At 38.9% G+C, this 25,114-nt stretch overlaps 1 protein-coding gene across 1 annotated transcript in view; it reads right to left on the reverse strand.

Moving 5' to 3' along the window:
- Window positions 1-2,537: 2,537 nt before the first annotated feature.
- Window positions 2,538-25,114, reverse strand: part of CDCA2 (cell division cycle associated 2) — a 41,523-nt gene continuing 18,946 nt past the window's right edge. Inside the window, exons 9-15 of the mRNA XM_069575965.1 lie at window positions 24,793-24,877; window positions 23,939-24,156; window positions 18,913-18,991; window positions 17,413-17,501; window positions 16,433-16,570; window positions 6,488-6,662; window positions 2,538-3,895 (exon numbers count right to left, since the gene is read on the reverse strand). Coding sequence (XP_069432066.1) covers window positions 2,688-3,895; window positions 6,488-6,662; window positions 16,433-16,570; window positions 17,413-17,501; window positions 18,913-18,991; window positions 23,939-24,156; window positions 24,793-24,877 — 1,992 coding nt within the window. The 3' untranslated portion in view covers window positions 2,538-2,687. The remainder of the gene's footprint in view (window positions 3,896-6,487; window positions 6,663-16,432; window positions 16,571-17,412; window positions 17,502-18,912; window positions 18,992-23,938; window positions 24,157-24,792; window positions 24,878-25,114) is intronic.

Here is a 25,114-nt window from a genome sequence, read left to right on the forward strand (position 1 = left end):
TGAATAAAATCTTTAAGTTGTAAAATGGAATACAGAGTGATCCCATCAGAAAACAATGAAACCCAATTATCCTCCAGTTAAAAAAAAACAAAAACAAAAAACTTTTAAGTGCCTCAAAGCAAACTTCTTTTCTTACTGAAAAGTTTCAGGAAATAAATTTTTTCCACTTTTTAAATTAAAAAAACAAAGCAAAACAACAAAACCTATGTTTACACAGGCAAAGGGTCTGGAAGAGGTTTGCCTGCTGTTAATGGCGTTGACACCTAGAAAGGTGGGGAAAAAAAGCTGTGGCTGTAAGCATGCCTGCATCAGGTGGGTAGAAGAAAGTTTTTCATTTTGCACAGTTCTCTTTTTTTCAATAGACACATACGACCTTTGTGGTAAGAAGGAGTGAAAAGTAAACGTCAAAGGGAAGCACCTATAGCAACTGTAGCGCACTGCCCTGGTTTAGGGCCCTGTACACAGGGTAACTTCAGATGTCATGCTGCCATCTTCTGGAACAAGTGAGAATCAATGGGAGCAGATACGGTGGAAACTTTTCTAAGGCAAAATGTCAAGGGTTTCTGTAGTAAAAAAGATCAGGCCAGTTCTTGATTAAACCATTAATGAAAAGAAACAGTTAAAAAGAAGCAAGCATGAGAAAATACAGAAATCATTACCTTTTCACAAATTTATGATATAAATGAGACAGTGCATAAAATTATCTCCAAGTGGTTATGCTTTCTCAAGACTTTTTTCAGGAAGACAGTCTATTTGTTATTTTACAGATAGCAACAAAAAATTTAGAGTGAAATATTTTAAACTTGTAAAGTGTTAATCTGTTTAACTGCAGATGTTAGGAAAAGAGAACAATCTTACATTTGAAAAACCAAGCCAAAAAAATTCACAATGATAAAAAAAAACAGACCAAAATATGTCTTAATCCTCATTAGCACTTTTTTGGAAATAAAGCATGTCAAATTCTAAAAATTCAAGTACAACTGAGATCATATAAAGTAAAAAAGTTAGAAAATAACAGCAATTTTAGCTTCTATGTTGAATAAACAACAAAAAATTTTTTAAAACCCTCTAACATTGTATGTTTCTGAAAGTTTTTTTTCACCTTTTCTTTTTAAATGACCCAAACCAAAAAGTTTCTTTCTTTTTTTTTTTTTTTTTCCAGTGGTAGAGATATGTCAACCAAACCGAACTATAAATGTGGTGGGGGGTGGAGAAAAGAAGTCCATAAATAATTTACCTGTAAAGATAAAAGAATTTCTGAAACAATCCACCCTTTAGCAGGAGAAATTGGGGATCACTTCGAGTGTTAATGTAAAATACATTAGTCTTTAGCAGCAGGAGTCCCAGACCTATTGGTGCCAAGGAGGTAACAAATAGGCTCTATCTGAGGAGGGGGAAATGGGAGCCCAGCAGGAGCTTTCTTCCCTGTTGTGTTATTTATAGAGAGCCCTATTTGTTAACATGTTTCTGTGATCACTGGGAGAGGGAGAGCTTAATGATTTAAAGGATTTCAAAAACAATTGTTTAATGATACAATGATTTATGCATATTCACAAATTTTAGATATATAGCAATTTAGATTTTCAAACTGCTGTCGCCAAATGACAGAATGTATTGCTGAAACTTAGCTGGAAAACACAAGTGCTAGTACTTGGTATTGTGAAATAAAAAGTTAGCAAGGCTGGAAAATGCCATGTTAAGAAAGAAATCAGCAGCCTACCACTAGGTTTCTAGTAAACCAATTTTCTAGGGGCCTTCAAGTGAGTTTCTTTCTGGATTTTTTTTTTTTTTAATGGAGAACCATAAATTAAATCCCAAATTACCTGTGACTAATTTGAATAACATGGGAGATGAGTTCTCCACTAGACTGTTTATATTTTCGCCAAAAACCAATCTCTCACTTCCCACCTGACAAAGCATACAAGAGTCTTGTCTGAAGGTTAAAATGCTTTCACATTAGTTAAATTATAGATTCATTTCATAGTGATAGATTTGCAATGTTCTTATTCTTATTGAAAAAGTTTTTCAAAATCCCATGTTTAAGATTTGCTTTTAATCTAACTGCTAAAAGTTTTATTTGAGATGAAGTAAATGATAGACGCTTCTCTTAACTTTAACCCAAAACAAGTTTTATCATTTCCATCTTTCCTAGTTGTTTTTGGGGGCAATATTTCAAGACAAAATATACCCTACCTCAGGCTGCTTTAAGTTTGCAACCTTATATAACCTTCAACTTTCAGAAAGTTACAGTCATTGCATTAATTTGTTAAAGAAAAAAAAATCAAGCCAAAAGAAAACTCTTCTCATCCACATAAAACAAGTCAGTTCTAAAAGATGCTTTTTCACAACAGAAACTCTAAAGCTTCAGTGGTAAATATGTGCCAACATGAAATAAAACTCAAGAGGTAAGTTGTTGGGTCTGAAACCGATCCTTTTTAACAGAATACCAACAAAACATTTCTCCTTTGAGGGGAGGACGTATTTAATACAATGCTTTAGGTTTGAAGGATGAAGAAATTCACTTATTTCTCCTTAAATGTAGGTTCAACTCAAATGATTTTATTGGAAACTTTTAATGCATTGAGGTTGAACAAAGACGGGAACTGGATGAAAGAGTCTTTCAGGCATGAACAGTGGGTCACCTTCTCTCTTGCCCAACTGCCCTGCTGGCAGTGCCAGTGACTGCTTTAGTTCTCTGATAGGTCTGATTCTCTCAAAGTCTCTTGGAGCGTGTTCTCTCCCTTTTGGCTGAGAAGCGATCTTCTTTTGCAGCCTCTTGACTGGGTGGCACTTTTAGGATTGGCAAGTGTGGAGGAACAGAAGCTTCTCCTCCTTCTCTTCCCAGGAAAGCTGGCAGCAGGAGGAGCCGTAAAGCCCTCACCATTCTCCTCACTGGATGTGGAGGGCAGCGTGCAAGGATCCTGCCTGGAGGAAGCAGGCTCCAAGCCTCTGCTGTCAAGAGTACCTACTGTTCTCCTCTTGGTTCTCTGCGAAGCGCAGGAGGCAGGAGGCGGCGGAAGCGAAACCCACACGAGCCCTCCTTCGCTTTCCAAACTTCTCTGCAGCCTCAAGCTGCGTCTTACTTTGGTTTCGCTCTTTGTTCTCTGAAGGCTTTGCTCAATGGAATCAGATAGATCGTCACACAGTTTGGAATTTTCTAAACTAATTTCTACCAAGCTGCTCATGCTGTAGGAAGGCTGGAGGTTGCTGGTTCTTTCCAAATGTAAACCTGGCTCATCAGAAACACCCACAGAGTGTCCTCTGTATTTCCTTTCTCTGTCACTCACACCACTGCAACTTGCTGTGGAGTTTTGTCCCAAATCCTCACCTTGACTTTCACTTACTTTTCTCTGGTCAGTTAAGACATCTTCTGAATAATCCCATTCTTTTTGTGAATCGGGTATGAGATGCTCAGTCTGTAGTTTGTCTTCTGGAATGACTGAGAAGCCACTCTGTTTTTCACATGTGATGCTCATATCTTCTGAGATTTGAAAGAGGTTTTCCACATTTTGACCAGCAGCAGAAAGTTCTTGGGACCGCAGGGGAAAATCGGGGTTTCGATTATCCAATACAATGGGTGTTACAGTCACCAAAGTATAAGGAATATGGCTGTTTTCACACTCAGTCCCGGTTTTTAGTTCATTTTCACTTTCCAGCGTAATTGCTTTGGGGATATTTTCATTTTCATCCATTTCTATAGAATTTATATTTGCATCTTGCTCAAAAGTAGCATTACTAAAAGATGAGGAACTTTTCATGTCAGAGCTGCAGGATTCAGATGCATCGTCTTTATCAAAGCCTTGAATCACGGGCCAATCTTCTGGGTCCTGAGACAAAAGATTTTCTCTCTTCAGAAGCATCACTTCTTCAAATTTACCATTTGAGTTGAAATCATCTAAGGGTATGTAAATAAGGTTAAATTGAATTAAAAAGCAACAATGGAAATAAACTTTCACAAATCAAAACAGGTGCCAAGTTGTATCAGTCTGCGTTTCAAGCTTTCAAAAAATCACAAGACCTACAAATACAACCCTGTGCTTTCCACCCCCTCCATCTGTCAGCAGTCTGTCTTGCTCAGTTCTTCCTCAACCTACAGGTTAAGAAAATATGTACTTAATGCATGAATTAATAAAGCACACAACCCGAGACCAGGGAAATGAGAACCGTATCTGAAATGGCTTCCTCTATTCTAATGTGCTTCCCATACTACAAGGTCAGTTAGCGTGAGGCAGACACATTTTCCATTTCCCGAAAAATGAATTACTGAAAACGGGCAACACTGTGTTTTGGAAACTTTTCTATCCAAGTCCCCCCTTGAAATAGAAAAGAGAAAATCTGGAATTCTGTGGGGCATTTGAGGACTTCGTTAAAAGGGTACTTCTGAAGACACTCAGGTCTTATGCCTTGTGTTAAAAAATTAACATGAACTGCATCATACCCTCAAATACAGCCCTGTTGGTTTCCATTCTCTAGAAATCTCCCCCATTCCATGTCCATCTCTGACTATAATTCACCCTCCAAGAAGACAAGTCATCTGGAGCCTGCCGTGTGTTTCTGGCACCTGGTGTTACATCACAGGTGAAAAACACATCATCAAGGTTTTTAGGTCGCATAATACAACCTAAGTGAATCCAGGCTTTGTGAGCTCTCAAGCTCAGTACCATGAGAAGTCATCTCTCTGGTTATTGCAGATAATAAAGTTTTTAATTGGTCAGTCAAATGTGTATAAAAAATGTTTCAAACAGAATTGAAACTGAAAGATAAAAACATAAGCTGAGCCCCAAACCTACAAAACAACCTGTCAAGTTCGAAAAGGTATTTATACATCCCTGATTTGGGTACTTACAATCATGTCATGGAAAGCTAGAGATAACATAGGACAGAAGCCCCTCGGTGCCAACCGACCCATATGTCAATTGGGCTCTTTAAACAACTTTAAAACATTGATATTTGTGTATTTTTCATGAGATCAACATACTAGAAAAGGAAGGCAAGGGAGAAGGTTGGAGGGAAGAAGAGAGACAGAGGGATGGAGAGATGGCTTCAGACCCTCAGAGCAGATGAAACCTACAGATTAAGAAAAAGCTTCAGGTATTTTTGAAAAGAAATTCTCTAACAGGATGCACGATGGAAGATATGCACTAACAGTCACTGTTCAAATGCCTTTAGAAAAACCCTATGAGGAACTGGGGATATAATGAAAATAGGTCTTGGTTTCCAGCCTCATGGGAACGAAAACTTGCAAGGGAAGATGGTGGACAGATCATTATAAACCAGGTGGCAAAGGTATAATGTGAACAAAGAGTTTTCCTGGGAATGCAGCCAGCCTGGCTATGTCCTAAAGGCTAAGCAGCACTGTGCTCAGTTGCTAAGTTGTGTCTGACTCTGTGGCCCTGTGAACTGTAGCCTGCCAGGCTCCTCTGTCTATGGAATTATCCAGGCAAGAATACTGGAGTGGGTTGCCATTTCCTCCTTCAGGGGATCTTCCCAACCCAGGGATTGAACCCATATCTCCTGTGTCTCTATCCCGTTGTCCCTTGCATTAGGAGGCAGATTCTTTACCCCTAGTGCTACCTGGGAAGCAGACACCAAGAGTCCAGAATGACATGTACCATATTTACCCCTGAATCTACGATAGATCCTTTATAGTATGTTGGCTATAAATATTTGATGATTGACAAAGGAAGCTATTTTAAAACTGGTTCCATACAAAATTCACGCACCAAATGAACTCATTCAATTTTCAGGATGATTTAGTCGATTTAAACTCAAGAATTAACCAACCAGATGTAACTCCAATTCAATTTTTATCTAATCAGGGTATCAACAGACTTAGTCTTCCTTTTCAACAAAATTTTCCAAGTAATCAAGTTCGATTTATAAATGCTATTTCCAGAAGATGTTTAGCAGTGCCAACTCTACCGAAGTTTTTTCAGGGTAAGTATTTCTTTTTTTTTTTAAATTTTTATTTTTAATTCATAGACGATATACCTATTACTGAGCCATCACGTTGTTGACTTTCAGCAAGGGAATACACCACCAATCAGAATTCATTTTGCTTTACCAAAATGCTTTAAAAAGCAAAGACAGGGTAAAAGGAAAATTTTCCCCCTAAAATTATATACAACATACTGTGTCTGAGTTTCTCTGGGGAGAGGGGGTGTCCAGCAGATTCTGAAAAGGATCTAGGTGATCTGAAAGTTAAAGAACTACTGCTTTAAAAAAAAAAAAAAAACCAACAACAAAAATACGCTTTTTTGGCCACACCTTGTAGCACGTGGGATCTTAGTTCCCCGACCAGGGATCAAACTCATGGCCCCTGCATTGGAAGCTTGGAGTCTTAGCTACTGAACAGCTAGGGAAGATGCCCATTGCTTCTTAACATTCTTGTGGGAATAGGAGGGAAAGAAGAGAAAAGAGGGAAAAAAGGGAGTGAAATGGCAACAAAGAGGGAGAAGAGATACAATGGCGACAAAGAATACGTTACCTGGGTACATCCTCCCAACGAGGCTCCCAACCAATGGCGTCTCAGAGACCTCTGGCAGCTCAGGGATAGGGCTCAGGAGCGGCTTCTTAGAGGCAATGTCTCTTTCTCCATATAAAGACTTCTGGACACCTTTTCTCTTTCCCTTTCCTTTCTTCTTTTTGCAACTTTTTAAAGCCTGAGAAAATGTATTAGAACACCGTCACTGAGAAGGATAGAGCACCACGTACCCTTCTGATCCTCAAATTAAATTTTTACAGAAAAACTTAGAGACTAGTTATTCCATTTAAAACTTGAGAAACTTGAGTCAGGGTGAAGGGGCTGGATAGTTTACAGGTGTCAACTAAAATAAAAAGCTGAACTCAATTTATGAATTGTAGAGTCACGGTCTGTATTTCCACAAAGCATGTGCTGAAATAAGTTCTGGATAAGTGAAAAACAGGTGAGGTGCTGTAGAACTGGACAGACTGAAGACAAGAGAAATTGTAACTAGGATGTGGTTAGGATGCTAGAATGAGTTCTCTATTGGAAACTATGGGAAACTGTTTTCTGTTCCGAGATGTGGATGAAGAAACAACAGGTGTAGACATAAAATTTGAAGATAACGCAAAGCTGCTTCAAACAAGAGATGATCGAATCAAGATTAAAATGATTAGGTCAAAATAAGATGGAATTCAATAAGCAGAAGCAGAAGATGAGGGAAAAAGGTTTGGTAATAAGTGATGGAAAACACGTGGTTTTCTATAAAAATTAAAACTGCTTTAATACTATTTGGAATGCAATATTCCATTCTGACTGCCTATCAGTAACTGAGCACTAATGCTCTATTGTTTAAAAAAGTTTTATATGGATATTCCAGCAATGCTACTTCTAGGCATATAGCTCATAAAAATATAAAAACAATAAATAAATAAGTTTCACATGGAGAAGATTTGAAGGGAACTCAAATACTGAATTGAAATAATACAGTATTATTAGATAGGTTATTATGAGCAAAAAGAATGAAATATATTCCATGTGATAATACTGGAAAGAACCAGATTTTAGGTCAACATAAGGAATACACTGCTAACAGTTAGAGCTTCTGGAAAATGGCATCCATTCAAATATTTATGGAGAAACTGCTTTGTGCAGGTAATAATTTGCTAGGTATGAGATGTAAAAACAAGTCTTTAGGGAACTCTTGGTTTAATGGCAAGTAATTGTAATACATACATACAGAGCAGGAAAGACTCTACATAGATTGAGAAGACGGAGACCTGGCCTACAGGAGGTTTTCAAGACAGGGTCCACAGGAAATGGAATGTCTAAGCCAAATTTTAAACAAGTGAGAATTGTTTCGGTTGATGATGGGAGTGCAAAGAAGGGCTTTCCAAGCGAATGCAGAGGGAACAGATCTAAGCAAGGCAGCACAGAGCAGAGGAGGAGCTGCTCGCGGTCCACTGACCCACAAAGCAGCAGCAGAAGAGGCCAACAAAGCCAGCAAGGTCCAGCAATGCAAAGAATATACCCCCAAAGTAATGCGGGTTCACCACATGCTGATTTAGAGAGTGGAGACATCTGAGTCTGCATGTGAGCGAGAGTATTTGGGTGACAGCACAGAAGCGAATGGTGTGGAAGAGTGGAAGCTATTTAAGAGTACAGAAATGGCACAGAACTTTAAGTTCCTTGAGATTTCTATAGACATCCTGTAAAAACAAAAGAAGAAAAAAACATTCCATGAAAAAATAACTTTAGAACTGCAAAAGATAAATGGTCCTCTTGGTGATTTACAGTATACACTGAACACTAAATTCTCTGAGAAGTACTCAGTATAAATAACCTCTATATACATTAGAAAAATGCTGGCTTAAATATTTTTCCACGAAACATTTTTTTTTTTTCAGGGAACATCTGTTGATTTCCAAGGAACAGTTGGGAAAATTATAGTTTGGGTAATGGAAATGGAAACCAAGAGAAAAATCTTTACTTGGGCTCCATAGCTAAGTTGCAATAGAGAAATATTTGGCTTTGTGCCAGTTGTCTACAGTTCAAATCCTGACTCTGACACTTCACTCACTGCTTTGTAATCTTAGGCAAGTTACCTCACCTCTCTGTCCCTTAGTCTTCTCATCGGCAAAATGGGAACCACAAAAGCACACACCACAGAAAGCTGTGCTGAGCATTATGTCAATATATGTGAAATGGTTAAAGTATGGCTTGATTCATAGCAAAGGCTATGTGTTAGTTATTCTTTTTCTTCTTACGCCTTTGAATACTGATAAGGGAGGAAGTACTTTTAACATTAAATTATGCTCTTAGTGTTACTGTGTGACCTCGGCCCTACTACATTGGTTAGTACACTATGATCAATGTCATCAGGATAGTTTCTGATTCATGGCTTAAGTAAACCCCCTTTTAACAGGATTCTGGAAATCTTTGTTTATATAAACTGTCTCCAGCATCTGCAACAGTGCCTGGAACTTACTGGCTTCTCAAGAAACATACATGAACTAATGAATGAATGAGAAAGGAAAAGTACAGTTAAACATAAAATTTGCCAAACATGAGGAAAGACTAGTATTGTTTTTTCACAGTCATGGACCAAGAGAAGGACACCAGCCAAAAAGAAAAAAGTAAAGATGAACTAACACAACACTGTAAAACTACTACACTTCAATAAGAATTAATTAAAAATGAAAGCCTGCGGTCTGTCATGAAAACATATCTAGCAATGCTTATCTTACCCACAAGAAGGTTTTGTCTACAAAGATTAGAATTTTATCAATACCTGAATTTACTCCAATACAAAAAGCCTTCTTTAGACTGTAATAAACAAGAGATGTTAAGTGCATGCGTACTCAATTGTGTCCAACTCTGCGACCCTATGGACTGTAGCCTGCCAGGCTCCTCTGTCCATGGGATGTTCCAGGCAATAATACTGGAGTGGCTTGCCATTTCCTACTCCAGAGGAACTTCCCGACCCAGGGATCAAACCCACATCTCCTATATGTCTTGCATTGGGAAGCAGATTATTAACCAGTGAGCCCTCTGGGAAGCTAAGCAATTGGAATCCTCAGGAAGCCATGTGATCTAGAAATGATGAGATTGGTTTAGCAGTTGGAGACAAAGGACAACTGAAGATATTATGCTTAAATGGGATTCTGTTTACTCCCTAATCACCATTATTTCTTCTCACACAGGTCATGCAACAGCTTACTTCTTGTATAATTTGCAAAATTAAATTAAATTGTTTTTAGAGTAACTTTAAAAATTATTTTAAAATAAATCAGGTACAGAGCAACACATCAAACTGAACAGGAAAGCTTCGGGTGAAAAGCAAACATTTTTCTGTCCCTGCCATTTACTTATTTATTGGCTCATTTTTAGTTCCTGTAGCTGGCTCCATCTCTCTAAATAAGGGGCTCAGATTGCTGTATTTTTAACATTTAATAACGTAAAGTTTCAAACACTCAAAAAGAAGAAAGAATAGGACCTTGAATCCCATGTTCCCAACAGCTAACTCCTCTAATTACTAACATAGAAATCATGATTCATTTATAACCCCCTTTGCTCAGATAAGCAAATCCCAGACAGGACATCATCTCATCTGAAAATCCTACAATAGCTCTAAGAGATAAGGGCTTCTTCCCCCCGCCCCCACCCCCCCACACAAACAAACAAACAAAAAGAAACATTCTATTACCTGGCATTTTATTTTATTGCTCATTGTTTTCCTCTTATACAATGAACTTTTATTTTTCCCAGCTTTGAGATGTAACAGATGTATAACATTACGTAGGTTTAAGGAATACACATAAGTATATATATTGTGAAATGATTATCTTTTTTAAAATGACAAATACTAGTCAGCAATAAATGGAACTATTGATATACACAGATCTGGACAAATCTCCAAAGAATGATACTGAGTGAAAAAGCCAGTCCCAAAAGGTTACCTAAAGTGTGAGTCCATGAACATAATGACAAAATGAAAGGAGAGGAGGACAGACTGGTCCTTAACCCTCCAGGACTGGCTGCTGGAGGGTTAAGCTGGGGGAGGCAGTGAGAGGAGGATAGAGCTACAAGGCAGAAGAGATCTCTGCAGCAATGGAAACATCCTGCATCTTGACTGTATTTTGCTGTCTTACTACTGTGATACTGTACAACTGTTTTGCAAAATGTCACCATGGAGGGAGGTGGGCAAAGGGTAGCTGGGATCTTTCTAGTTTTTCTGATAGCAGCATGCATCTTGAAAATGATCTCAAAATAAAAACTTAGGTGCAAAAAAACCCAGAGATAGTAGTTTTCCATAATATTTCCTCCGAGTTCCACTTTCTCCAAGTAGGCCTTAATTGTCTTTCTACAATTGTTCAAATCAGGATTGAACAAGGTCTCCACACATGTCATTTGGTTGAGATTTCCTTTGTTCTATGGCTTATACCCCTGCCATTTATGTGGTGAACGTCCTTGAGGCATATTATCCTGTAGTGGCCACCAAGCTCTCGATTTGGGTGACTGTATTCAAGGCAGAGGAAACAGAGATCAAATTGCCAACATCCGCTGGATCATCGAAAAAGCAAGAGAGTTCCAGAAAAACATCTATTTCTGCTTTATTGACTATGCCAAAGCCTTTGACTGTGTGGATCACAATGAACTGTGGAAAATTCTGAAAGAGATGGGAATACCAGACCACCTGACCTGCCTCTTGAGAAATCTGTATGCAGGCCAGGAAGCAACACTTAGAACTGGACATGGAACAACAGACTGGTTCCAAATAGGGAAAGGAGTACATCAAGGCTGTATATTGTCACCCTGCTTATTTAACTTATATGCAGAGTACATCATGAGAAACGCTGGGCTGGAAGAAACACAAGCTGGAATCAAGATTGCCAGGAGAAATATCAATAACCTCAGATATGCAGATGACACCACCCTTATGGCAGAATGTGAAGAGGAACTAAAAATCCTCTCGATGAAAGTGAAAGAGGAGAGTGAAACAGCTGGCTTAAAGCTCAACATTCAGAAAACTAAGACCATGGCATCTGGTCCCACCACTTCATGGGAAATAGATGGGGAAACAGCAGAAACAGTGTCAGACTTTATTTCTTGGAGCTCCAAAATCACTGCAGATGGTGACTGCAGCCATGAAATTAAAAGACGCTTACTCCTTGGAAGAAAACTTATGACCAACCTAGATAGCATATTCAAAAGCAGAGACATTACTTTGTCAACAAAGGTCCGTCTAGGCAAGGCTATGGTTTTTCCAGTAGTCATGTATGGGTTTGAGAGTTGGACTGTGAAGAAGGCTGAGTGCTGAAGAATTGATGCTTTTGAACTGTGGTGTTGGAGAAGACTCTTGAGAGTCCCTTGGACTGCAAGGAGATTCAACCAGTCCATTCTGAAGGAGATCAGTCCTGGGATTTCTTTGGAGGGAACGATGCTGAAGCTGAAGCTCCAGTACTTTGGCCACCTCATGCGAAGTGTTGACTCATTGGAAAAGACTCTGATGCTGGGAGGAATTGGGGGCAGGAGGAAAAGGGGATGACAGAGGATGAGATGGCTGGATGGCATCACTGATTCGATGGACGTGAGTCTGAGTGAACTCTGGGAGATGGTGATGGACAGGGAGGCCTGGCGTGCTGCGATTCATGGGATCGCAAAGAATCGGACATGACTGAGCGACTGAACTGAACTGATTCAAGTATATCTTTATATTCGTCTATCTCCTGATACTTCCTATCAACTAGATATTAGATCCAGGCTTAATTAGATACAGCTTTGATCTTTTTAGGAAAAAGCATCTCATGGAAGGTTGTAAATGCCCTCATTGCACCAGTAGGCCCATGTTCTCTCCCTGTGTGCCACTACAAATGATCAGTGGTCTCAGGTGCCCATGACCTCTGGCTCCCCCATTAGCTTCTTCCTAACATTCAACAGCTTTCGTGAACAGATCTTTTTGATTAATGAAAACCATCCCTAAGAACTTTCCCTTATAAACTATTTGTTTACCTGAAACGTAGCTCAAATTTTATCTTCTAGCTTTCCAAAACGAAAAAACCCAAAAATAAGAGTTGATGCCCTAGACAGCTTCTAAGGTGACCTTTAAGTTTTGTGGTTAGTTTTTCATCATGAGGAAATTAAGTATTTTTTCCTATTTGATGTTTCTGTTTCAAACCACTGCAATCAATATCTCTGATGGTTACACTGTCCTACCTTTGGTCAGCAGAGGACCCTTCAAAATGATTGTGTGTCCTTTAACATGGCCCCAGAAGTTTCTCAGGCATCCTTGCGTGCACATGGCTCCAGATGTGGGCTCATTTTCTGCAGTTGCTGCTGTAAATCTGAAAGTGGTCATTTCCCTAAGGTAATATTGATCCCTTTCAGTTGAGATAGTAGACATGGCAATCTAGGTACAAAGGAGGCTCAGTGCTTCTACAATTTATCAACAGAAAGAGCTAGAGAATTGTTTTAAATGGGAAAAGCATGTGTTCACGATAATTTAAATTCAAATTTAGTCTAACAAGGTTTCGAATCTAATTTTAAAGTTTATTTCCAGTGAAGAGTCTGGATTCCTATTGCTGTTCAGTCACTCAGTCGTGTCTAACTCTTTGTGTCTCCATGAATTGCAGCACACCAAGCCTCCCTGTCCTTCACCGTCTCCTTGAGTCTGCTCAGACTCATGTCCATTGAGTCGGTGATGCCATCCAATCATCTCATCCTGTCATCCCCTTCTCCTCCTGCCTTCAATCTTTCCCAGCATCAGGGTCTCTTCCAATGAGTCAGCTCTTGGCATCAGGTGGTCAAAGTATTGGAGCTTCAGTCAGCATCAGTCCTTCCAATGAATATTCAGGACTGATTTCCTTTAGGATTGTCTGGTTTCATCTCCTTGCAGTCCAAGGGACTCTAAAGTGTCTTCTCCAACATTACAGTTCAAAAGCATCAATTCTTTGGCACTCAGCCTTCTTTATGGTCCAACTCTCATATCCATACACGACTACTGGAAAAACCATAGCTTTGATTAGATGGACCTTTATTGGCAAAGTAATGTCTCTGCTTTTTAATATCTATCTAGATTTGTCATAGCTTTTCTTCCAAGGAGCAAGCGTCTTAATTTCATAGCTGTAGTAACCATCTGCAGTGACTTTGGAACCCAAGAAAATAAAGTCTGTCACTGTTTCTATTGTTTCCCCATCTATTTGCTCTGGATTCTTAATGACAGTAAAAAAAAAAAAAAAAGACATGCATATACTAATCCCTTCTTATTTGCTTCATTGTAGAGCAAACTTTTTCTATCAGTGAGTGTTACTGTTTAAGTTTTTCTGCAGTTATTTTTGTTCCTGAGGCAACAGAGGATGAGATGGTTAGACAGCATCACCTGACTCAATGGACATGAATGTGAACAAACTCGGAGATAGTGAAGAACAGGGAAGCCTGGCAAGCAGTAGTCCATGGGGTTGCAAAGAGTCAAACACACTTGGCAACTGAACAATAAAATCAACATACATCCCATTCGGAATTTTCACACTTCTGATCCTGAAAAAAATTTATGAGGTTAAGCCACTGACTTGATATACAGTTACATCAATTTGTTTCATTTTGCTTACAAGTTTAAAAAATTGAACTATAATTGCTTCATAATCATGCAGAACCTTTACAGTTCAAAGATAAAAGTAAAAAACACATTCAGGGAAATCTAGCCTTTTCCTTTCTGTTCCCTCCTCTGTCTCTTCTCCCTACAGGTAACCAGGTTTTATTAGTTTTTGATCTATTCTATGTTTTCTCCTTGTTGTTGTTGTTCATCATATATGCACACACACATTTTTTTTTTTAATGTTCCCTACTTTCTTAGATAAAAGGCAATATACTGGTTTGTCACATTAGCTGCCATAACAAAATACTGCAGACTGGGTGGCATGTTGTTGTTTAGTCACTAAGTTGTGTCCGACTCTTTGTGACCCCTTGGAATGCAGCCTGCCAGGCTCTCTTAACTCCTGCATTGGCAGGTGGATTCTTTACCACTGAGCCACCCAGCAACGTAAGAAATACACTTTTTCTTACACTCTACTGTTGGTTGAAATCACACTTATTAAAGTTCCCTATTGTTTTTAAAAAATTTTATTTTTGGCTGTGCTGGATCTTTGTTGCTGCACGTGGGCTTTCTCTAGTTGCAGTGAGTGGAGGCTACTCTCCAGTTGCAATGAGTGGGCTTCTAACTGTGGTGGCTTCTCTTGAGTCCTTGAGCTTCAGTAGTTGTGGTACATGGGCTTAGCTGCCCCCAGACATGTGGAATCTTCCTGGATCAGGGATGGAACCTGTGTCCCCTGCTTGACAGGTGAAGTCTTAACCACTGGACCACTATGGAATTCCATAAAGTTTGTTTTCTATTTGCTCCAAAACTCCTACATACAGACTTTTCTTTGGGATGGTACAGAATGACCTTTTTTTCTTATATGGCACAACTTTCATTTGCTCAATCACAGGCCTTTTTCTTCTTCCCTTCAGAGACACCCCCAATCAACCCCACCCCCAGAGCACTCTTCTCTTGTTCAAATTTGGGTTGATTGCTCTTCCAGGCTGACTGAACAGCTATGATCAGAGATTTCTGTTCTCTGTCATTATTATTAGACCCACTGTGTCCTGAATTCTCAAGCTTACTTCCTCATTTTGCTAAATTATCTCCACCAGTAACATTAAAAAACTAAACTTCCAGAGTCTAAATGGATGAGTTTACTTATGGAAATGTTGGTTTTTGAAGTGTTGGCAGGGTAGTTTAAGGAAAGATGCCTAGTAGGTAGCTGAACCTTTATTTATAGACAGGAAACATATGAGCATTGTCAACTGTGTTGCACATGAAACCACCCAGGAAATAAGCTGTTTCAAAGGTCAGAGAGTAAAATAGAACTCTGGGTAACATAAACATTTAGGAATGGGTGGAAGGACACAAACCTGTAATAGAGACCATATAGGAAAGATCTCAGTTTTGTCAAATGCTGCAGGGCCAGCCAGTAGGAACAAGATCTCAAAAGATGAACTGGATTTTAGCCACTAGCTTACAACTTAGTAACCTAAACAGTGGAAAAATAATGGAAAAATAATTGACATAATAACATCTGACACAGTGACTCTGCAGTGGCCCGTGAGGCTCTCCAGCAGCAACGTTGGATGAGAGAGGGAATAATGGTGGCATTAACCCAGGAAGGAAGCAGAATGAAAGGGATGAAGACCCAAGATTACAGACCAGTGTGCTGAAAACAGCTTACACGCCTTAGGATGAGGGAGGAAACATAGGAGATGAACTCATAGGAATTCTGAAAGCCTAAGAGTAAACATAACACTAGAGGAGGTATGAGTAAGGTGGCTTGAGAACGCTGGGTGGAGAGGAGGCTGGGGATGCAGAGGGGGACATACAAAGGTCTTGGGTACCAACAAGCTGTGGACGTGACAGGGGAGGGTCCAGTCACTGAAGCGGGGAGCACCAGGACCTGGGTTAAAGTGCTAGATCTGCCTTCCACAAAGAAACAGTGATGTCATGAGCTGACACAGCCTTCCGGGAGTGGAGGAAGACAGAGCTAGTTTCTGAATTCTTCCTTCAATATGGAAGGTCATCCATCAACCCACTGGCAGCAGCCAAGTCAAACAAGTGACAGATGGCACACTCATCCCTGAGAAATTCCCTCAGAGGATTCCCACAGAGAGTATAGAGAGACTAGACCAGATTCGAATTGGTGACTCCCAGCACTGGGTATACCCAACCCAACCCAATGAAGACAATTTAAAAACGGCTTTTGGGTAATGCACAATTGAGTATATAATCTCTTACGGCCCCTTCTATTCTATGATGACTTGATTTTTAATACTCTTGGTCCCATGTTAACTAGAAAAAAATCTGTTTTCGTGTTTTCCTAACCACACCACAAACAAATGTACTATGTCTCCTCTTCGTCACATCTTTAAGCACACACTCACCCGATTCTTCCGAGGAAGGACTCTGTCTGCATGCTTGCTTTCTTGAGACTTCCTCCTATTAGTTTTCTTTTCTTTATACGGCTGAGCTTCTGCATTGAGTAAGTTGCAAACACTCTCTTGTGAAAAACTGATCAACGTCTAGAAAGAAAATTGAAAGCAGGGCTACCGTGAAACACAGGCAGTCACATTTTCATTTCACATGTCTTTTCCCTTCCCTGTGGATTCTACCATTTTACATCTCATTTCTGCAGAAGCTCATATAGCAATATTAATAGTATTAACATGCAGAAGTTAATATAACACGGTAAATCAACCAAAGTTCAATAAAATTTAAAAAAAATAAAAAAGAATCATTGTCTCAGGCACCTACTGAACATCTATAATTTAGTATTAGTACCTAACTACTGATGGGTTATGAGGGGGAAAAATCATGAACTGTTAGATTATCTAAGTTTGACTTCTGCGTTTATCATCCAACAATATGAACAAAAAATAGTATCAGTATGCTATATGTTTATGCACTATGGTGCTGTAGACAAAAATTCAAATTCAACTAATTTAATAAAATCGCAGAAGACATGCATTCAGTGGGAGTAATGCTCACATTGAAAACAGTGGAATGTAGTTTAGGAAAAGTTATGTCATTTTCTGATTGTTAATTACATGCTACTCTTCTCCACTTTGGACTTTGATGCAATTTATAATAAAACCACAGAGATCTCAAAGAAACTTTCTAAACAGATGACCTTCCACTGAACACACACTCTGAAATCATCTTGTTTTAATGTATTTTTCTTCTCACGGAATTGAGATCACATCAGGAAAACAGCATCACCCTGGGTTACATGGTAGGTAGGATAAGGTATTAGCTCTTAAAACATCAATTAAACCAAGATTTAACCAATAAGTTATTTGATCATGAAAACAGAAAGAAAAAAAAAAAGCTATTGCAAGATTTAGAAACAAACACAAGCACTTACCCTTCTTCTGTCAGAGGTCCGCGTTGCTCTGCCAACACTAACGGGGGCTATATTCTCGTGGTTACTTGAAGAGGCAGAGGTATCAGTGCCTGATGAGCAAGATACAGCAAAGTTAGGGAAGCTCACAAAAACTTTTAGATCTGCTGTCTTGGAAACACTGGATACTCTTGAATACTACTTTTGCTTTTAGTATCCTATAGTCACTAAGTTCAGAGAAGGCAATGGCACCCCACTCCAGTACTCTTGCCTGGAAAATCCCATGGATGGAGGAGCCTGGTAGGCTACAGTCCATGGGGTCGCTAAGAGTCAGACACGACTGAGCAACTTCACTTTCACTTTTCACTTTCATGCATTGGAGAAGGAAATGGCAACCCACTCCAGTGTTCTTGCCTGGAGAATCCCAGGGACAGCGGAGCCTGGTGGGCTTCCGTCTATGGGGTCGCACAGAGTCAGACACGACTGACGCGACTTTGCAGCAGCAGCAGTTGTCACTAAGTTGTATCTGCCTCTTTGCGACCCCATGGACTGTAGCCCGCCAGGCTCCTCTGTCCATGGGATTTTCCCAGGGAAGAATGCAGGAGTGGGTAGCCATTTCCTTCTCTCTGGATCTTCCCGACCCAGGGATTGAACCTGCAACTCCTGCATTACAGGCAGATTCTTTACTGCTAAACCACTAGGGAAGCCCATATCTGAACATAAACGTTAATTACCATGAGAAATAAATTTTGAGATTCAAAAAATTTTAAAACATTAAAGTACTTTCACAAAGTTCAAAAAATTATAATGGGATCACTTTTGATGGCATAAAGAGAAGGCAGTGAAGCACGTCAAAGAGCATAAACTCTGGAAGATGACAGACTATGATTCCAACTTAGTTCTATTAGTAACTTAACATTCGACATATTGGATTCTGTGCTAATGAGCTCAGTTTGTGTCCGAGAGACAAGATATGTTGGTGATCCATTAAAGGATGTCCACTAGGGGACAGACATGAATAATGGTTCCCACTCTACCTGCTCTGCCCATGATATTTGCCGGCCAAGTCTTGGTTTGTCAGAAAAGCCCAGAGAGATCTTTGTTGCCTTGTCATAATCATAAAAAAAGGCCAGAGACCTTGGAAGATACGTGTGCACAAAATGCCATGTTGATGAACAATTTTGTATATTTACAAATGATGCTTACAACCCTTATCCTTTCAATTGTGCAACCTGATAAGGAGTTCACTGTGAATCCTTAACAGTGGAGAGAGCAACTCCTCTGCTTGCAGTGACTTGAAAAAAATGGGGCTACCCACCGCAGGAAGTTAAGTGTGGGTGATCATAAAAGTATGTGACTCGGAATGGAATGAGATGGATACGAGATTTCTTATAAGCTTTTCTATACTATTTGGGTTTTTTAAAAAATCAACCATGATCATAATAAAAATAAAAATTTAAAATTAAGGAGATCTTCATATATACATACAGTTAATAACATTTATGATTATTTAAAAGTTACTACCTGAAAGAGTCTCAGCAATTGAAGACATATTAAGAGAACTCAAAACGGCAAACGAAACCTGAAGAGGCTCTATGTTTTCCTAAACAAACAAAAGGGTAGAAATTAGACATCTTTAAATTCAGTGGACATATAAAAAATGTGCCCCAAAGAAAATAAGACATATCTTTGTAGAATTAATTGTAATAAGCATAAAGATAGGAAATCAATAAGGGATTAACTAAATTTAAAAAAGCAAAATAAGATACTGAATATAAATAATTGGTTTATAATATTTACAATCATCCTAAAGGAAACCACATTTACTAACTATAATCCACCAAAATAATAATAAAACTTTTAAGTGAAGCGTAGGCATTGATGATCCACCAATAAGCTACTTTTTGAATCATTTGAAGTCCCATATCCTAACCCCAATAAAGTAAGAAAATCTATTAACAAATACAACCTAACATTACCTAATATTTTTCAGGCAAGCTTCAAGGCAAATATAAATGCAGATGTCAAATCTTTTCTTTTACACAGCCAGTATATAACGGTAGCTGTTAATTTTTCATAGATAAAATCTGTCAGGTTAAATAAATTCCTTTATCACATGTGTGCTCAGAATTAATCAGAAATCAATGCTGGATTTTGTCAAATGCTTTTTCTTCACCTACTAAGAAGCCCGTATCATTTTTCTATTTTATTCTGTTAATATGGTGAATTCCATAGACTGTTTTTCAAACAGTAATCCAACTTTGCCTTTTGGGGGTAAAAATCTCACTTACTCATAATTTATTCCCTTTTGCACATTAATATGTTTATGAGGATACTGGCTGTAGTGTTCTTTTCTTATAATGTCTGATTATAGTATCAGGTTAAAGCTGACAGTGATGAATTGGGAAGCATGCTCAACTCAATTGGAAATCAGTCCTGAATATTCATTGGAAGGATTGATGCTGAAGCTCCAAAACCTTGGCCACCCAATGCGAAGAACAGACTCATTGGAATAGACCCTGATGCTGGGAAAGACTGAAGGCAGGAGAAGGGGCTGACAGAGGATGAGATGGTTGGATGGCATCACTGACTCGATGGACATGAGTTTGAGCAAACTCCGGGAGACGGTGAAGGACAGGGAGGCCTGGCGTGCTACAGTCCACAGGGTCGCAGAGTCAGACATGACTGAGCGACTGAAGTGACTGACTGAGGCAGAATTAGTATTGCACCTTCCTTAAATGATAGAATTCATTAGTAAAGTCATTTGGACATGCAATTTTCTTTGTGGGAAGGTTTTACCTACAGTTTAATTTCTCTAGCTGATACAGGGCTAATGATACCACTTATTTCTTCTTGAGTGAAATTAAATTTATATGTTTTAAGGAATGTAGCTTAAGTTCTTAAATTTACTGGCATAATATAAAGTTGTTCATAATATTATTTTATTATCCTTTCAATTTATCGATTATTAGGAAATTAGTTATGTCACCTCCCTTATTCCTTGTATTGGTAATGAGTATCCTGTCCTTTTTTCCTAAACAGTCAGATTAGAAGTTTACCATTATTTTCTGTAGCACAAGCTTTTGATTTCAATGATTTTTTCCTCTATTATTTTTCTGTTCTCTATTTCATTGATTTTCTGCACTTAAAAAAATAATTTTATTTATTTTTGGCTGTGCCGGGTCTTTGTTGCTGCTCATTCAGTTAACAGTGAGCGGGGGTCACTCTTTGTTGTGGTGCACAGGCTTCTCACTGCAGTGACCTCCCCTGTTGCAAAGTGCAAGCTCCAGGGAGCTCAGGCCTCCATAGCTGCATCTCCCAGGCTCTAGAGCTCAGGCTCAATATTGTGGCGCACGGGCCCAGCTGCTCTGTAGCATGTGGGATTTTCCTGTACCAGGGAACGAATCTGTGTCTCCTGCATTGACAGGTAGATTCCTTACCACTGAGCCATCAGGGAAGCCCTACACTTATTTTTATTACTTTCTTTCATCTTAGTTTGATTTTCTTTTTCTAGTTTCTTAAAGTGGAGGCTGAGATCATTAATTTCAGACTTCTCATTTTCTAATATAGCCTTTAATTTTTAAAAATTTCCCTAGGCATGGCTTTAGTTGTACCCCACGTATTTTTGTCATTTTCCTGTGGTTTATATCTTTAAACTTACTCCACTTTTGTTTATAGCCTAAGAACCTCTCCCTACCTTGATGCCATGCTAATTTGGTTGCATATAAACAAAAAATTGTTCTTACTCTTGCTTTGAACAATTGTCCTCATGAAGACTAATTAGAAAGAAAGAGTCTGTTATATCTGCCCAAATATTTAGCATTTTCAGTGCTCTTCATTCCTGTGTAGATGCAGATTTTCATGCAGAACTATTTTTCTTTTGATTAAAGGGCTTCCTTTTTAATACTTCTAAGGCTAACCTGTTATGGAAATAGGATTATTTCAACTTTCCTATGTCTGAAAAAGCCTCCATTTCACTTTTTGTTTTGAAAGATGGTCTCACTGGATAGAGAATTCTCACTGCACAGGTATTTTGTATTTATTTATTTTTTTGCTCCAAGTACTTAAATACATCTTTAAGAGACGTTGCTATACTGTCTTCTGGTTCCCATAGTTCCAGCAAGAAATCTGCTGCTGCCTCTCTTCTATTTTGTCTTATGTCAGGTGTCTTTTTCTCTCTGGCTCCTTTTAGGCCATTTATTGTTGATTTTAAGCTTTCTGTATGTTACGTTTCCTGTGCTGGGAATTTGATGAATTTTAGGATCAATGGGCTTCTAATTCTAAAAAATCTGAACATTTTCCAGCCATTGCTTTTCAAGTATGTTTCTTCTGTTCCTTTCACTATCTCCTCGCCTTTGGGAACCCTAATTACAAGCATATTATATTATATTATAAGCAGAATATTCTTATTTTACCTGAAGTTGTCCCAGATCATGAATTGTCTGCTTATTCTTTTTTTTTTGTCTGGTTATTCTTTAGTCTTTTTCTCTGTGTTACTGAGAATAATTTCCATTGCTACATCTTCAAATTCACTAATCTTCTCTTGCAGTCTCTAATATGCTATTAATCTCACCCAATATATTTTGTTATTCCTGGAGATTTTAACATATAGAATTTTATTTGGGTCTTTGCTTTATCTTTTGTGTTCTTAAGCTCAATCTTTTCTCACATTCTTGCATGCACGGGAAATATAGTTAAAATAACTCTTTGATTGTCTCTCCACAAATGTTACCATAGGTATCATGTCTGGGTCTATTCTTACTGATTGATTGTCTCATTATGGACACTGTTCCCTATGCAACTCTTAATTTTTACTTGAATGCCAGACATTTTGAATTTAACGTTATTTGGTGCTAGTTTTGTTCTGGTGGGAAGGATCAAACCATTTTATTGAGGGCCTTCAGAGGAGGGGTGAAGGGCTGGTGGACAATCATATCTGATGCCTGTAACCTGGCTCGGATCACCACAGCTTCACAGTTGCTCAAAGTACTTCTTATATTCTTGGGTTTCATTATGCAATGCAGCTACATGAATACAAGTTGGCTGTTAGTTTAATTCTGCTCCATTTAATGAGTCAATATTATGAGCATCTGACACCCTCTGAATTATAAGGCTTTGCTACAAAGGTTGGTGCGAACACAGTTCCTGGCCTATGTTTATGCATGCTAAGTCACTTCAGTTGTGTTCAACTCTTTGCGACCCTATGCGCTGTAGCCCACCAGGCTCCTCTGTCCATGGAACTCTCTAGGCAAGAATACTGGAGTGGGTTGCCATGCCCTCCCTCCACGGGGGTTTTCCCGACAAAGGGATTGAACCCACGTCTCTTACATCTCTTGCACTGGCAGGTGCGTTCTTTGCCACAAGTACCACCTGGGAAGCCCTGTGTGAGCTCTAGGCATTTCCCTCTGTTCCATTTGAGCGGTTCCTCCCTGGCCTGCGGCAGTTTACTCACAAAGGTATGTAGACCAGCACTGACTCCAGAGAGACTCTTAGCAGATCTCCAGAGTTCTCTCTGTGCAAGTCTCTTCTCTGGTATTTTACCTGGTGAACTCCAGCCTCCTTCACCTTCCCAGGCCCAAACTCCATCTTCTCAACTCAGGGAGACTTCCAGGCTCTGTCGAGGTAACGCCTCCCTGTGCTGCAGCCTGGAAATCCAGCCCAGGCAGCAAGATGGGGCTCTCATGAGGTTTACCTCCCTTGTTCCCCTGGGATTACTGTCTGCTTCCAGTAGCCAGTGTCTGTGAACCACAGTTTCTTAGCTTTTTCTCTGGCTTTTGAGTTCTTTTTCATGGGAATATAAATTAGGTCCCTCTTACTCCATCTTGGCCAAAAGCAGAATATTCTTATTTCAAGGTATAAGAGCGAGAGAGAATGAATAACAGTCCCAATGTAAACTGGGTAAGTAAAATTAATAGGTAATTCTCAAGAGAAGAAATTCAAATGGCCTACAAACGTGAAAATGTTCAAACCTCACTAACAAAATTTTCAAGTCATCTTTTTCTCCTATTAAGCTATTAAAAAAAAAAGTACAGTTAATACTCAGGGTTTACAAAGATATAATAAAATAGGATTACTTATAGTACTGTGAGTTCAAACAAGTACATACTTTCTGAATGCTAATTTAGCACTATGTATCAAAAAAATTCAAAAACTGTTCATATCCCTGAATCCAGTTATCCTACCTGTAGAAATTTAGAACAATTTATATTTATAATATATTGATTCTAAGATTGCTGTTCTTTCACATCTTAACACCTCTGAAATCTGAGCACATGGTGTGTGTCAGTTTATCTTTCAGCATTTTTTCTCAAAGAACGGCACATCTTACAATCAGTAAGGTTCCAGGAAATATGCTATGTTCAAGGAGTCATGGAAGTTATTGTTTTTAATGGGAGAAAACTGGTAGTAATGTAGCTAGAAAATGCATTAACTTATATCATGACCCACCATTCATTTTGCTTCATGATTTCAAAGCATAATCACTGGTCATGCAAATAGGTGAGGTATGATGAAAACATAAACAAGTCTGTTTCACACTTCCCATACTTACAAGATTCTCTTCCTTGTCATCAAAATTTGGTTGAGGTAACCGCTCAGGAACTGGAGACTGTTCAAGTAGTTGGGGACCGAGGCTGCTTAAATCCCTTCTGCGGACAGGTGTTTGTCCTTTACGCAGTGGAGTGTTAGCTGGCAAAGATTCATCAAACACTTCAGGGCTTAGGTCCTCTCCGAAAGTAACTCTCTTCCTCTTCTTTGAATTTGGCAAGGCTGTGAAAGTGAAAGCGAAAGCCACTCAGTTGTGTCTGACTCTTTGCGACCCCATGGACTGAATCCCCATGGAATTCTCCAGGCCAGAATACTGGAGTGGGTAGCCTTTCCCTTCTCCAGGGGATCTTCCCAACCCAGGAATCGAACCCAGGTCTCCTGTACTGGAAAGGCTAGTACTTTACAATTTTCTTGACCTTCTGTAGATAACTACATTTCTTATCTAAAAGGCATATCCTAGAATCCTAACATGACTGGATTGGCTATTCGTATAATACAAAACATAGTTTGTAGAGAGAAAAAAAGTTTAAAATGGAAGAGATATACAATATTTCCAATTAAAATGTGGTAATAAATTTTAAGTAAATTTTGCATGCTGAATTTAGATGACAAGAATGGAATATCATTTCCTCTACAAATTTCACCATTATACAAAAATGGATAGATGAAGTGGATACAACCAATTCTGAGACTCTCTACAGAGATTCCATCCCCTACCCCTCAAATATTCTTCATTCCCAGGTATTTCAGAAGCATCAGGCATCAGCAGATCATTGAAAATATCACAGACTATCTCAGATGTTTTTAATAACAAGAAAATTATATCCACATGCCTCAAAATAAACCTGAAGTTCTTACCTGCTGTTTGTTCTTTGCAACAGTTTGCAAGACTGGAGGTTAAGCTTGGACAAGTTCCATCATTATAGAGGTTGTCATGGTGTTCCTAAACAAAATAAACAACCATGAATAACTTTACATATATAAATACACATACACAGTCATTAAGAATGGCAACTTGGAATTCCTTTTCTGCCAAGGATAGATACTATGCAGTACTGCAGAGTACCTTTACTTTCATAATTGATCTAACTTAAAATACCATGATATTAGCCACAAAGAAAAACTGGGTTTCCTAGTTATTACTCTAGTAAGTAGTTTTAAGCCAAAATGAAAAAACAGG

This window comes from Ovis canadensis, chromosome 2 (assembly GCF_042477335.2).
Source record: "Ovis canadensis isolate MfBH-ARS-UI-01 breed Bighorn chromosome 2, ARS-UI_OviCan_v2, whole genome shotgun sequence".
NCBI classification, from domain to species: domain Eukaryota; kingdom Metazoa; phylum Chordata; class Mammalia; order Artiodactyla; family Bovidae; genus Ovis; species Ovis canadensis.